The 15,496-nt window shown below is 38.3% G+C and overlaps 3 protein-coding genes across 3 annotated transcripts in view; all 3 read right to left on the bottom strand.

The window, feature by feature from the left end:
- The window catches only part of LOC103031531 (cytochrome P450 2B4), a 31,836-nt gene extending 26,160 nt beyond the window's left edge, over positions 1-5,676 (bottom strand). Inside the window, exon 1 of the mRNA XM_049462751.1 lies at positions 5,645-5,676. Within this exon, the coding sequence (XP_049318708.1) occupies positions 5,645-5,661 (17 nt within the window). The 5' untranslated portion in view covers positions 5,662-5,676. The remainder of the gene's footprint in view (positions 1-5,644) is intronic.
- LOC103035974 (cytochrome P450 2B4-like) lies at positions 1,236-5,661 on the bottom strand. Its single transcript, XM_022664241.2, has 9 exons — positions 5,467-5,661; positions 4,724-4,883; positions 4,465-4,617; positions 4,204-4,364; positions 3,185-3,358; positions 2,249-2,393; positions 1,938-2,125; positions 1,701-1,842; positions 1,236-1,596 (listed from the first exon to the last, which is right to left on the bottom strand). Exons 1-9 carry the CDS (start codon positions 5,659-5,661, stop codon positions 1,406-1,408), a joined length of 1,509 nt encoding a protein of 502 aa, XP_022519962.2. The 3' UTR covers positions 1,236-1,405.
- A 5,052-nt stretch (positions 5,677-10,728) lies between the features above and the next one.
- LOC111190546 (cytochrome P450 2B4-like) lies at positions 10,729-13,882 on the bottom strand. Its single transcript, XM_022664243.2, has 9 exons — positions 13,640-13,882; positions 13,128-13,287; positions 12,864-13,016; positions 12,606-12,766; positions 12,214-12,387; positions 11,874-12,015; positions 11,557-11,744; positions 11,338-11,479; positions 10,729-11,250 (listed from the first exon to the last, which is right to left on the bottom strand). Exons 1-9 carry the CDS (start codon positions 13,832-13,834, stop codon positions 11,060-11,062), a joined length of 1,506 nt encoding a protein of 501 aa, XP_022519964.2. The 5' UTR covers positions 13,835-13,882; the 3' UTR covers positions 10,729-11,059.
- Between the last annotated feature and the right edge of the window lie 1,614 nt (positions 13,883-15,496).

Genomic DNA, 15,496 nt, shown 5'->3' with positions numbered 1-15,496 from the left:
ATTGAAGAGGTAGTAAACTGATACCAAGTGTGTTAAGTAATGTTAAATGTATTATTTCATTTAATTTGTGCATGTAGAGAGAATAATGTACTTTGTTTTGTTTGTTAGCTGCCAGCTAGCTAGCTCACTTCCTCACTACCAACTACCTGATTGCTGACTGAGGCCAGGGAATAATATCTGTATTTTTTTTTATTAAATTAAACTTTGCTATTACTAAAAGTACTACAGTATTTAAAAAATAGAATCAGACTGTACTACGTTCAGCCTCATTTTACCTCATTTTAGTTTGCTTTCCTTTATAATGGTGTTCTAATGTGGGCTGATGTTTCTTCTTCTAAAGTAGCTAGTTAGCATCACATGTTAGCAATGTTTTGGATTAGCCAGGTTAGCTCACAGGCACCCAGGAAGGACAGCAGAAACATGTTAACGTATCTCCTTTAAAAAAGTATGCACAATAAAATTTTTTGATTTTTAAATAAGGAAAATTTTCCATCACCCGCTGCACCCGCGTCTCCGCAAATCTCAGGTTAGTGAAATTTCAGTTTGGAAAGGCACAGATTATATGTCTTTAAATTATAATATAATACAGGAAATTTATGGGGAAATACTAATACGCGAGAATGACAGAAAATAGCGGCTTAGCCAAAACGGGAGACTTGACAGGTACGTATATTAGATGTTTAACAATATTCACACTATATCTTCTACAATAGCTAATGCTAATGCTAACATTGCTTTAATGCAACATTTTGAATTAGCCAGGCTAGCACACAGACACCCAGGCAGGACAGAGGAAACGGGTGTCTCCTTAAAATTGTATCTTTCGACTGTAATTTCTGCTGTACTTCAGGACTATATCTAGGGTTGCCAACTTTTCGAAAATGAAATAAGGGACGGGTGGGGGATGTATGTGTATATATATATATATATATATTAGTCTATGAATTATGTTATATAATTTTGTAATTTAATTGTTTCAAACCAGATAATGGAGATTCCAGCTTTGGAAGAAATCATTTCCAATACTTTTCTATTGTCCATAATTTTACATTTTATACCGGAAAAGTAAGACTGCTTTGATTTTTAATGGAAGTGATGTATAAATCTGTTCTCTAATGCAACTGTTATGTGTCTGAAGTTACTTGAAGGTGGTTTGAAATTTCTGAAACATTTGACAGGTGAGTGTCCACTCTAAAATGCAGTGGGCAGAAACAAAGGAAGCAACACCAGCAATCTAAATGAGGATATGTTTATTTTTTACATAGAAGACAAATGTAAAATCACCTATTATACATGTATCCAAGGTTAAACCTGGAGTAAAGCAATGCAATCTTGATAATTATTAGATGTGCCAAAGAAACAAAAAACAAGTTCTCCAATCAAGGTTTATAATCTCTTTATGGTTCTAATTAGTGGTCTCCCTGCTGCGGCAGATTGTATTAAAGGGTAAATTTGCACGCACTACACCCACAATGCCATCCATGTTTAGAGGTGGAGCTCCAGGAGGCCATGAGAACTTAAGCTGCTGGATCAGAGAGGTGAAGAAGATGAAAAGCTCTGTCCTCGCCAGGGTCTCACCCAGACACACTCTCGGACCTGCAGAAGAACACACAAATAATCTCAGTGTTAATATTCATATTCATTTTTGTTTAATCTTAAAAGTAGATGCCCAGGTAGTCCCTTTTAGCATGCAGACATACCCAGAGAAAAGGGCAGGAAGGAGTCATTTTTGCAGAACTGTCCTTTCTCATCCAGAAAGTTCTCTGGGTTGAATGTGTTTGGGTACTTCCAGTGGTCTTTGTCAGCCATGATGGCCGTTAAGTTGGACATGATATTTGTTCCCTGCAATGAGAAAAAATAGTGGATGTGTACTTAATTTTTTAGCATTTTTAATAAAAAGTCAAAAACAGAAAGATCTGGTAGGTTTCAGTGGTTACCGCTGGGATGTGGTATCCTCTCAGCTTGGTTGGTTGTGTGGTCTGATGCACCACGCCAAGAGGAACAATGTTAGCATAGCGCTGGATCTCATGAACAGTGGCTAGAGTGTAAGGAAGCTGTGCACGATCATCCATGGAGGGAAAACAGTCGAAACCCAAAACTCGAACTATCTCCTCGTGACAGCGCTCTGAGATATTTGGGAAGCAGGCACATGAGAATCAATGAGAAAAGTATATATTGAGTTACTTTGTTGCTTACATCACAATTAAAAGGAGAAATACAGATGGTAAATGGGGACCAGTAGCAGTACCTTGAACATCAGGGTGCTCCATCATGTAAATGAGGCCCCATCTAAGAGTGTTTGCTGTAGTCTCTGTCCCAGCACCAAACAGGTCAATGGTTGACCTCACCATGTTGTTCTCATGGAACGTGGAGTCTTCATTTGATCCTTGTTGCTGTAAAAAAAGAGAACATTCCATTTTGTAACATAGTAGAATTGGTCAGTTTACTGTGTATTTATTTCTCCTCTCTAACACTTCTGACTCGGCTTGTTATTAAGGATACAAAAAGCCCAATACAAGCCCTGATTTGCAAATCCTTTTCAACCTATATTCAATTGAGTAGACTACAAAGTCAAAATAATTAATGTTCAAAAGGATAAACTATTGTTTTTTGCAAATATTCACTTATTTTGAATTTGATGTTGCAACACTTCCCAAACAAGTTAGGACAGGTAGATGTTTACCCCTGTGTTGCATCAGCTTTCCTTATAACAACACTCAATAAGAGTTCCGGAACTGAGGACTCTAATTGTTAAAGCTTTGTAGGTGGAATTCTTTCCCATTCTTGCTTGATGTTTAACTTCAGTTGCTCAACAGTTCGGGGTCTCCATTGTTGTATTTTGCGCTTCATAATGCTCCACACATTTTCAATGGGAGACAGGTCTGGACTACAGGCGGACCAGTCTAGTACCTGCACTCTGTTGTTACATAAAGCAACGAACTGTGTTCACTGACAATGGTTTTCTAAAGTGTTTCTGAAAGAGAATGATGTGGAATTTTAAAGCAGTGCCTCCTCAGGGATTCTGCCTTGCCACTTACTTGCAGAGATTTCTTCAGGTTCTGTAAATCTTTTGATGATATTATGGACTGTGGATGATGAAATCCCTAAATTTCTAAATTCCCTTGCATGTTGAAAATCTTTGTTTTTAAACTTTTGGGCTATTTGTTTCTCCTGCTTCTCTTACCTTCTTCATCTCAACCAGGTACGAGTCGATGAAGTCCCGGGGGTTTTCTGGGTCCAGAGTCTTCCTGTGCTCCTCTATCTCATCAAATATGAACTTGTTTAAGGAGTCTAGATTTTGCCTGATCTTCTGTTGCGGCCCTGGGAGGTGTTTTATAAAGGGAACCAAGTTGAAGATCTGCAAAGGAAAAAAGGTCATTGTAATGTAGTGGAGTTACAGAAAAGTAATACAGCATACTATATACTCAAGTCCTTTATTCAGACATGAGAACTAAAAATTACAGTGAATTATACCACAGTTAGTCCGACCCTGCAATGGGTTTGGCTGAGAGGCTTTTTATGAGTGACATTATTAGTCGGTAATGCACTATAACCGAAGCTCTCCATGTATTACTCCTCCACATACAGGTAACCTAGCAATGATGCAGCGCTTACATACCAAATACAAACCAAATACTAATTTATCCTATAAGCCCAGCGATTCAAAAATATGCATTATTACATACATTATTAGCCACCAATATCAGGTTAAGAGTTGTTATTATTAAAATAAAAGCTTAAGTGTATATATTTTCCAGTTAATATAGGGTATTTTAAGCTGAATATCAGGTGGACCCTTGTAATTCCGCAGGTCTTGCTGCTGGGGGCACCGAAGTAAACAAAACTTTCATTCTTACATTTCCTCTCAGTCAAACTAGCGCTGGATGTTAATCTACACCGATTTCTCTATTGAAAACCGTTTATTTGGGTGAGTAAAGCTCTTACGTTTATTTTCAGTTTACACTTAGATTTCCACAATTTTTACTGAAATGGCAGAAAGTAGAGGCCACCACGCTAACCAAGCGACAATGCATCGCTTACAGCGCAGCAGTGCCAATATTACACGTTATAGCACTGCCTCTCGTGTGTTATTGCTTAATTATAAGAACCATAGACCTATGTTTATTATAACATATTGTGATGTTCAAGGTTCAAACTAAACCTCTGAATTTATAATTGATAACATGGCATGCTGGTTATTACCTGTGCCACTGGTGATCCGGAAAACCGAATGTTCTCATTTATAATTTCCAGAAGTTCAGCAAAGCGCCTGTCATCATACTCAAAGCGGTCTCCAAAGACGATGGAGCAGATGATGTTGGAGACCGCATTCATGATGGGGTGGATGGGGTAAAAAGGCTTCCCTTCAAGACAAATGACACAAAAAATGAGAAGATGAGACCAGGATGCCATGATGCTGGATAATTGGTGAATGCAACTAACAATGCAATTATACTCATCTACCTTCTTGTTTCAGCATCTCCCTGATGAGGTATCGTGCCTCTTCAGCCACGCGCTCCTCCACACTTTTCTTCCCCAGTCCAAAATCACGCAGAGTGTGCAGAGCAAACCGGCGCTGCTGTCTCCAAGAATTACCGTAAGTGGCCATAACAATACCTGAGGGTGTCCGAGAGAGAGATTCAAATTAAAGGATAGAAGCAAAAAATGGTGGTAGGAGATCGTCTAGGAGCTACTAGAAGTTAAGAACTTGTGCCATACTCACCATAACCTTTGTTGATCCATCGTATTAAAGGCAAGGATGGCCTTCCAGAAAACACTGCCCCATTCTGAACGAAAGCTTCCTTTGCAATCTGCACGCTATTCAGCACAATCGTAGGCTTTCTTCCCAGGTACATTGAGCACATCTCCCCATATTTGGGCATCTGTAGAGGTGCAAGATGTTTACTATAACTACCACTTTGACATGGATAAGTATATGTGCCTGATGCAACTGTTCCCACATTTAAAGCTAGTTTACTAACAACTCTTAATACATCATCTGAGCAGTCAGTCGTAGTCTGTACAGAATTTATTGTCACCAGTACCAACCAGTGGCTATCTTGATATACTGTTACAATACTGTTACAACATATGCTTCACTCACCCAAATGAACAGTTTTCAGGTAAGAAATCTATGTAGATAAACATCCAGCACTGGTTTTACTTTTTTTTTTAAGAATGCCAGTTTTGTTTACTTAACTTAGCTTAGGCAAACATGGCAACACCCCTGTCCCTAACAAGTGCCGCTTAAAATGTGCCTTATAATCCGGTGCACCTTATGTATCAAAATAGACCAGAAAACATATGTTTATTGATAGTGCGCCTTATAGAGCAAAAAGTACAGTACAAGAGTTTGACAGATATTTTAGAGCACTAGGAGCGATGGAGAATAGCATTTGATTATAAACCTATGATTCAGTATTTAGAGCTTGCAAAAATAGTACTTCAGAAAAAAAAAAACCTTACCGATCTAATATAGCCCATTTTGTCCTTCATGAACTGAGGCAGGTTACCCACGAAGAGCATTGGTTTTGGTCCAGGAGGACTCTGGCTCCTGGAAGAGTTTAACCTGAAGATCTCCAGCAGAACCAGCGAGACCAGACCACCCAGCAGGGCCAAGCCCACAGACATCCAGTCCAGATACCTCAGTACAGACTCCATTCTGAGAGAACTGCTGAACACTACAGCTCCTCAAAGCTTTATACTGTAGATCTAGAGGGAGGAGAGGAGGGAGAGACTTTAATGACCGTCATTCCAAATGTGTTAAAAGTTACCTGTTATGCAGGTCAAAGAGCCTCTAGTATGGAAAGTCACTGCACACAAAGTTCAGGAACGCCGCCAACATTCAGCTGTCATACCATAAAAACATGTCTCCAAATCAGGTTTGGAACTGATTTTATTTGGTGTTTGGTTTGGTTTTCAGATCATAGGATATATTTTCCTTTAAATAGAAAATCTCCATTCACAACGATGTGTAGTTCAAGACTTCCCTTGAAAAAGAAAGTGCATTTAAAAAACATTAAAAGGGTACATACTTTTAGCATTAAAATTAATATGTACTTTAATACATATTAAATGTACTATTTTGGAACAACTCATGGTAACTTATATATATATTTCAATTGTAATTAAGCTATATTTAAATACAAAATAAAAACATTAGAGTGCTTTACTCGTATATCTTCTTCGAACTTAAGTGGATGTAGGTATGTTTTTTTAACATCATTTTTAGGACACTTGAAGTATATTGTAAATGACTACTTTGCATATTGATGCACATATTGTGTACACTGGAAAATAACTACACTAAGTATACTTAAAGTATATTTAATGTGTAGTTTTAATTAATATTTTAAACAGAGAATGCATTTTTAGTATAATTTACCCAATTAAACATACTTTTAATGCACTTAAGTATACTTCCTTTTCACAAGAGTAGTCTTAATCCCTGTCTGGAAAACTGATGTGTAATAGCCTTTCATTAAATGCACTTTTGTGAAGTTTTGCCTTGCCTGAATATTTTATATTATCTTTTAAAGATGTACCAAAATTATTTTTTGGCTAAAAACTAAAGCCACCTTGTTGCAACATTGAATACATTTAATTTGCAGAATTCTTTGTCTTGCAAAGATATAGCAATTACAAAACTTCTGTTTAATTCATATTATTACATATGTGTTAAAAGTTACCTGTTATGCAGGTCAATGAGCTTCTAGTGTGGAAAGGCAGTGCACACAAAGTTCAGGAACCCCGCCAACATTCAGCTGTCGCAACAAATAAACACGTCTGCGAACAACTAACTTTTTTCACCATTAAATAAATACAATTTTCCAAAAATATTCTCTAGCTTTTCAAAGAAAAGTAATTACAAAACTATTTCAAACAATTTACCTTTGCATCTTTACCTTTGTGATATCCCAGCAAACAAGCACAGTATGTTTACGTCAGCATTGCCACAAAAATAATACATTTACTTTAGCAGTGCTGTTCTAATCACACAAAGTCTACCACAACAGTGCAACTTAACCCACATGTAAAAGAATATTCCAAAGAGAAAAGCAAAGACAAACTTAGGTTAGCTCTGCTAATGTTATTTTAGTAGCCCTGTACAGCTCGTATCTTTCAGCTGGAAACAGGCAGTTTGTTTAGAGGTAGTGAACTGATGTCAAGCACAGAGAAAATTAATTAAACTTGCTGTTTGTTAGCTCTGCTGGCCTCTTTACACAGCAACACTTCCAGTTGTGCTTGGGTCAGGGGAGGTGGGTGAGGTCTGGACCTGCTCATTCAAAATGCTCCATTGCTCTGTTAGAAAAAAGACTGAAATAAGACTTATTATAAAGTGTCCATTGTTCTGTATAAAGTATTTTGGCTTTTCACAAATTCAGTGAAAACTCCTTCTCGCTATACAGCTCTGGAAAAAATAAGAGACCACTTAAAAATTATGAGTTTCTTTAATTTTGCCAAATTCAAAACCTGTGGAATATAATCAAGAGGCAGATGGGTGATCAACAGAGAGAGAGAGAGAGAGAGAGAGAGAGAGAGAGAGAGTTTTATATTAATTTTAGTTTTTTTTAATCCATGCTTCAAATTAAAATTCTCATAATGCCAAAAGAGGCATTATGCCACTCTTGCAACATTAACAGCCAGATAGCACACGAGGGTGATATATCTGAGAGCGCGCGCGCAGATTCGTACAAGAGGAGTTAATCTGAGAGAGAGCATGGTAAATTTGTGTGAGCACACCTATATTTTTTACATGTGAGCAAATAAAGTCCGTGAGCGCTGCATGAAATAGGATCTTGCATTCAAAACTTTGCTCTCGACTTTTGGCAGTAAAATGACGCCATAGTTAAGAGGTAAATGGGTCCCCACAGACCGCCCAGAAGATTCACGGCGGCGTTGTCGTCGAAGCCGGCCGCAACACTGCAAGGGACCGGCCTCGGATTGGCTTGGAGGTGTCAGGTGGCGAAGGTTGCAGGCAAATTCCTGCCCGCGAGCTGCTTTCATATAGTGCTGATAACCTCAGGAACTGATAGGACTGCCTCTCTTACATGGTAGTGGCCTTGTTTTGGCATATTGGAAAAATAAGAAACAGAATTTATCTAATAATAGCAAGTATTTAAAAAAAAAAAACAATGCAGTAAAATTTGCACACATTTGCAGGGATGACAGCCTACCATTGCCGCTTGTTATATATTATATTTCATTATTCTATATTTCATTATATATGCATTTAAAAAAATATAAAAAAAAAAAAAACATTGCAGTGAAATTTGCCCACACTTGCAGGGGCCATAGTCTACCTCTTTCACATAATAGTGGATCTGTTGTGGCCTTTTGGGAAAATCTTGACAAATTTCATTTTAACTTTTGTATGGTGTTTGGGTCTGTGGGTCTGTTTAATTTTGAATCGAACGAAAAAAATATAGACGTAATTGTATAGATTAATGAATAACGTTCGTTCTAACAAGAACATACATCTGAACACGTTTTTAATGAACAAAATTCAGCGAGCCCACCAATCCCGCAAACACTTATAGAGGAACAAAAGTATTACACCATTGTTAGGCATGGATTTATAAAACTACTAAAACTGCATCTCTTATCTAAAAATACTTAATTAATTAAATACATTAAATAGCACTTCAGAATGCACTGGTGATATAAAAATGACTCTCTTTCAAACACTGGTGGGATTGTTATGGCATTATATATGGGTATTAAATAGATAATGTAAATTACCACACAAAATGTAGTGGTGAGTGATTTTAATCCGTTTTTCTTCTGTTTCTGGGAATAGCGTGTGAATTAATATGAGCGATTAAAACGTGTCAGTCTCCCGTTCTCTGGGCTATTTTAGCGTGATATCAGCCTGCGCGTCTGTTTACGATAATATCGCGCGTATACCGGTATGTAAATTCACAGCGCGGATGACTTGACCGTGAATCTGAAAACCGCGGGTACTTGACTCCAGCGCACGGCACTAGGATACAGCGGTGAACTGCAGCCTCAGCCGCCCGCAGCGTCTGGGGCGAGAGAGACCGTTCAGCACATACTCTGCGTAGTGCCGTGCACCGGAGTCGACTACCCGCGGTTGGGCAGGGGCTGCCGAGGCCGCGGTTCAGCAGCAGCGAGCCTCAGTTTACATTTTAATTTTTGCTATTGATTTTTCCATTTTGTGTTTTCTTTTTTATTCTGACAGACATGCAGCCTATTGCAATGACTAATAAATAAAAACGTTATCATTTAATTTAGATTTTATTTTTGAAATTTTATTATGCAGTTCATCAAGCAAATGCAAGACCAAAGTGAAGCTTTTATTTTTCATTTCACAATTAGCTTTTTCATTTTAGATTTGACTGTAAAATACCTGTATGGAAATGAAAATAAAATGGCAAAAAGCCTTTTTAATTTACATTTTATTTTTGTATAGGACATGCTTAGGTGAAAAATTTAATTGGAAATGGAAGTGATTTAATTTTGTTTTTAATTTTGTCATATATTTTCACACATGTTCGGAAAAAGAAAGTGCAAAACAGTTTTAGTGTTTCCATTTCAGTTTTATTTTTGGCAGGATTCACCTCCTGTAGCTCTCTCAGTTCTTCCAAACCGGCATTTATTTCTTGGACACATCTTTTATCGTCTTAGCTTGGGTGCCACACAGTATGGTTGACTACTTGTTGAGAAAAGAGGTTCTTAAGTCTTTGAGTACTTTTGGAAAAAAAAAAATTACTGTCCGTTTTTACTGCAGACGTCGGTGCTTGTATATATTGTGAGCTAGCAGAGCATCGAGATATTAGCTGCTACTTAGTTAAAAAAAACAACAACACAGTTCTCATATCCGCCAAACATTCTCGCGAGAAGCCTGCTACCATTTACTCAAAAACAATGAATTTACAGTGTATTAAACCAATGTAATTTTAATCTAACATTAAACACTGAGCATATTATTTATTAATAATTTATTTATTTATTTAATTAAATAAATTGAATTGATTATGAAATGAAATAAAATATGCTTTATGCATCAACATCAGCACTTACACCACACAGGCCCGTTTCACCAAGTGGCAGCCCTGTCCTATGCAGATGCAGCTCTCTTCCAATCCTATGCAGACCACTTCCTTGTTTCTGCACTCATCACTATTCATTTTTATACCTGCACTCAGCGTTGAGGATAACATTGTCCTTCAAAAATTACAAACTGTAGTCCTCTTGTTTCTTTGCAATTTTTATTATGTTCCTTTTCACCTTATCCATTTCGCATATCCGCATTTCCACAGAGATCCACGTAAACAAAACAGCAAGTGGAAATGGAGGAGCTACTGAACACAATGTCATGTGACTGAGAAAACCAAAAAACTCACTGTTACTCATTTTTTCAATTGAATGAAAGAGTTTTATCACTGAGTAGAAATGTGAAATATTTTTCATAGACGTCCCCCTGAGAAACTAATCCCGTCCAGAGAGGACTTTAGTTAAACCTTGAAACACCTAGAATCCTCAAGCAAATGCATAATAGACTGGATCTGGCAGAAAAAAGGGTCCTGGAATGACCAGGCCAAAGTTTGCATTTTAAGCCAATGTGGGGTGGCTTCTAAAGGTTCTAAAACCTTTCACAGGTGAGTGTACTCTCTGAAAAATCTAGTGGACAAAAACATCTAACCTAAAAAGACTTTAGTAACATAGAATCACAGTTATAAAAAAAGCACAAATAAAGCAACACCATTAAATGAAAACAGAATGTGTTTATTTCTTTACATAGAAGACATACTAAGCACTATTTATATTAAATGTATAAAAATAAGTATTCATTATGCTGAAAACTAAAAAAAAAGATTTCACAAATAATTAAATAATTGCAATGAATAATGAGTATGAATCTGATTGTGAACTCTACAACTTGGACAAACTTTCAGACAATTTCCAAAATATATATTATACATTTCTCCCAGGTTAAACGTATACAAATGTGAAGTGATTCAGAGAAACCAAACCAAACAAGTCCTCCAATCAGGGTTTATAATCTCTGTTCATAACATTAAGGCTGCACATGGTTCTAATTAGTGGTCTCCCTGCTGCGACAGATTGTATTAAAGGGTAAATTGCCGCGAATTGGCCCCACAATGCCATCCATGTTTGGACGTGGAGCTCCAGGAGGCCATGAAAACTTAAGCTGCTGGATCAGAGAGGTAAAGAAGATAAAGAGCTCTGTCCTCGCCAAAGTCTCACCCAGACAAACTCTCGGACCTGCAGAAGAACACATACAAACGATGTTCACTGCTGATATTCACATACATACTTAACTTTGAAGGTAGAAACTTTCAGCAGACTTACCCAGAGAAAAGGGCAGGAAGGAGTCATTTTTGCAGAACTGTCCTTTCTCATCCAGAAAGTTCTCTGGGTTGAATGTGTTTGGGTACTTCCAGTGGTCTTTATCAGCCATGATGGCCGTTAGATTGGCCATGATATTTGTTCCCTGCAATGAGAACAATTAGTGGATGTGGACATAAAAAAAGTCAAAAACAGAAAGATCTGGTAGGCTTCAGTGGTTACCGCTGGTATATGGTATCCTCTCAGCTTGGTTGGTTGTGTAGTCTCGTGTATCACGCCAAGAGGAACAATGTTAGCATAGCGCTGGATCTCATGAACAGTGGCTAGAGTGTATGGAAGCTGTGCACGGTCATCCATGGAGGGAAAACGGTCAAAACCCAAAACTCGAACAATCTCCTCGTGACAGCGCTCTGAGATAATGTCAACAAGGCACACGAGAAACCATTAGAATAGTACATTTTGAGTTCATTTGTTCCTAACATCACAATTGAGAGGACAAATATAAAATACAGATAGTAATTGGTGAACTGTAGCAGTACCTTGCACATCAGGGTACTCCATCATGTAAATGAGGCCCCATCTAAGAGTGTTTGCTGTAGTCTCTGTCCCAGCACCAAACAGGTCAATGGTTGACCTCACCATGTTGTTCTCATGAAACGTGGAGTCTTCATTTGCCTCTTGCTGCTCAAAAAAAAAGAGAGAAAAGATTCCATTCTGTAAAATAGCAGCTTTAAAATCAGATTTTATTAGAGACACATGTGCTGGAGAACTATGAAGGACCTATAAAGTGTGCTGCAGAAAGAGTCCCAAATGTGCTCTTTCTCCTGAAGTCTCTTGTCATTTAAGTTGTTGCCTGCCTGCTTCTCCTGGTTCTCTTACCTTGTTCATCTCAACCAGGTAGGCGTCAATGAAGTCCCGGAGGTTTTCAGGGTCCAGAGTCTTCCTGTGCTTCTCTACCTCATCAAAGATGAACTTGTTTAAGGAGTCTAGATTTTGCTTGAACTTTTGTTGAGGCCCTGGAAAGTGTTTTATAAAGGGAACCAAGTTGAAGATCTGCAAGAGAACAATGTAGCATAATGTAGTAGGGGGTTACAGTGAAGTGTTCCAGTATACTGTCCACCATGCACGCGTGATAACACAAAATTAACCCTAAATTATAAGAAACAGAGACCAGAGTTGCACATGATTATGATGTTCAGGGTCCAAAGAGAACCTCATCTCTGATGTTTACTGAGAAAATTAGGTAAATAACATGACATGTTAGTTCTAACCTGTCCCACGAATGAACCGGCTAGCCGAATGTTCTCATTTAAAATTGCCAGAAGTTCAGCAAAGCACTTGTCATCATAATCAAAGCGGTCTCCAAAGACGATGGAGCAGATGATGTTGGAGACCGCATTCATGATGGGGTGGATAGGGTAGAAAGCCTTTCCTTCAAGACAAATTACACAAAAGAAGACGAGAAGATGAGACCAGAATATCCTGTTTCTTAGTTGGTGAATGAAACTAAAGTTATACTACTTATCTACCTTCTTGTTTGAGCATCTCCTTGATGAGGTATCGTGCCTCTTCAGCCACACGCTCCTCCACACTTTTCTTCCCCAGTCCAAAATCACGCAGAGTGTGCAGAGCAAACCGGCGCTGCTGTCTCCAAGAATGACCATACGTGGCCCCTATGATACCTGAGGTTGTCCGAGAGAGAGATTCAAATTAAAGGAAATAAGTGAAAAATGGTGGTAGGAGATTGTCTACAGTAGGATCTACTAGAAGTTAAGAACTTGTGCCATACTCACCATAACCTTTGTTGATCCATCGTATTAAAGGCAAGGATGGCCTTCCAGAAAACACTGCCCCATTCTGAACGAAAGCTTCCTTTGCAATCTGCACGCTATTCAGCACAATCGTAGGCTTTCTTCCCAGATACATCGAGCACATCTCCCCATATTTAGGCATCTGAAGAGGTGCAAGATGTGCATAAGAATATGTGCTTCATGCAACTGTAACACATTTTCTAAAAGTTTCAAAACATCTGCCACCTACTAACTTACTAAAAAACAGAAGCCAGTAGAATGCTCTTTAAAAATCTTGGTACTGAGAGACAGTAGTGCGATGATAGATTATTTATTCCTGATTAATACTAAAAACAATGAAGACAGATCATAATCTTTATGAAAACGTCTAGATCAGATACAAGAGTGCTAAGAGCACTGGAGAACAGCATTTGATTTTAAACCAATTATTTAGTATTTAAAGCTTATTGAGAGCTTACAAAAATAACAATAAAAGCTGGGGAAAAAAAACGCACAGATCTAATATAGGCCATTTTCTCCTTCATGAACTGAGGCAGGTTCCCCACGAATAGCATTGGTTTCGGTCCAGGAGGACTTCGGCTGATGAAAGAGTTCAACCTGAAGATCTCCAGCAGAACCAGAGAGACCAGACCACCCAGCAGGGCCAAGCCCACAGACATCCAGTCCAGATATCTCAGTACAGACTCCATTCTGAAAGAACTGCTGAACACTACAGCTCCTCAAAGCTTTATACTGTAGATCTAGAGGGAGGAGAGACTTTAATGACCGTCATTCCAAATGTGTTAAAAGTTACCTGTTATGCAGGTCAAAGAGCTTCTAGTGTGGAAAGGCACTGGACACAAAGTTCAGGAACACTGCCAAAATTCAGCTGTCGCAACATATAAACATGTCTGCAAAATAAAAAAACTCACAAATGTTCTTGCAGCCCGAATACAGGGTTTTGAACTGTATGTAATTGTTGTTTAACTTTAATATATAAAGCTCTGGATAAACATTGATGAGACCAAGAGACCACTTAATTATGTTTTTCCTTGATTTTACCAAACTGAAAACCTCTAAAATATAATCAAGAGGAAGATGGATGATCACAAGCCATCAGACCAAGCTGAACTGCTTGAATTTTTGCCCCAGGAGTGGCATAAAGTTATCCAAAAGCAGTGTGTAAGACTGGTGAAGGAGAACATGCCAAGATGCATGAAAACTGTGATTAAAAAACAGGGTTATTCCACCAAATATTGATTTCAGAACTCTTAAAACTTTACAATTATGAACTTGTTTTCTTTGCATTATTTGAGATCTGAAAGCTCTGTGTCTTTTTTTGGTTATTTCAGCCATTTCTTATTTTCTGCTAATAAATGCTTTAAATGACAATATTTTTGTTTGTAATTTGGGAGAAATGTCCATAGTTAATAGAATAAAAGACTGAGATGATCACTCTGGAACATTGTACTTGTTCCTCTGCATGAATGCCTCAGTAGATTTTGAGCATAGTTTAGTGTTTAGGGTTGTTGTCTTGTTGAAGTATCCAGCCCCGGTGCAACTTCAACTTTGTCACTGATTCTTGAACATTGTTCTCAAGAATCTGCTGATATTGACTGGAATTCATGTGACCCTCATCTTTAACAAGATTCCCAGTACCTACACTGATCACACAGCCCCACAGCATGATGGAACCACCACCACATTTTACTGCGGGGAGCTTTAAGTATTTGTCTTGGAATGCTGCGTTATTTTCCACCGTGCATACCGCCCTCTAAATAATTCAATTTTAGTTTCATCAGTCCACAGAACCTTATTCCAAAATGAAGCTGGCTTGTCCAAATGTGCTGTAGCATACCTGATGCGACTCTGTTTGTGGCGTGTGCTCAGAAAAGACTTCTTCTGCCTTACTCTCCCATACAGCCTCTACTTCTGCAAAGATGATGTAGGTCTCTGGAGCTCTGGAGGTCTAAGGGTTGACTATGACTGTTCTCACCATCCTTCTTCTCTGCTTATCTGAGATTTTTCTTGGTCTGCCACTTCGGGTCTTAACTAGAACTGTTCCTGTGATCTTCCATTTCCTCACTATGTTCCTCACAGTAGAAACTGACAGCTGAAATCTCTGATAGCTTTTGGTATCCTTCAACTAAACCATGATGTTGAACAATTTGTTTTCAGGTAATTTCAGGTCAGGGAGGAAGCAGGCACTTCTTATTTGAATTTCCATTTCATGTTAAAAGTTGCTGCAGTATTGGACATGTGGTAGCGCAAGTTCTACAATGGAGAAGTTAGAAAAAGCCATGGAGTTAAAGACTTCACACCAAGGTTTAAACAAGGGAAGTAAGTTTAAACATGCCAGAGTGAGAGACCTT

The sequence above is a fragment of the Astyanax mexicanus genome, chromosome 13 (genome assembly GCF_023375975.1).
Source record: "Astyanax mexicanus isolate ESR-SI-001 chromosome 13, AstMex3_surface, whole genome shotgun sequence".
NCBI classification, from domain to species: domain Eukaryota; kingdom Metazoa; phylum Chordata; class Actinopteri; order Characiformes; family Acestrorhamphidae; genus Astyanax; species Astyanax mexicanus.
This window is presented reverse-complemented; position numbering and strand designations above follow the sequence as displayed.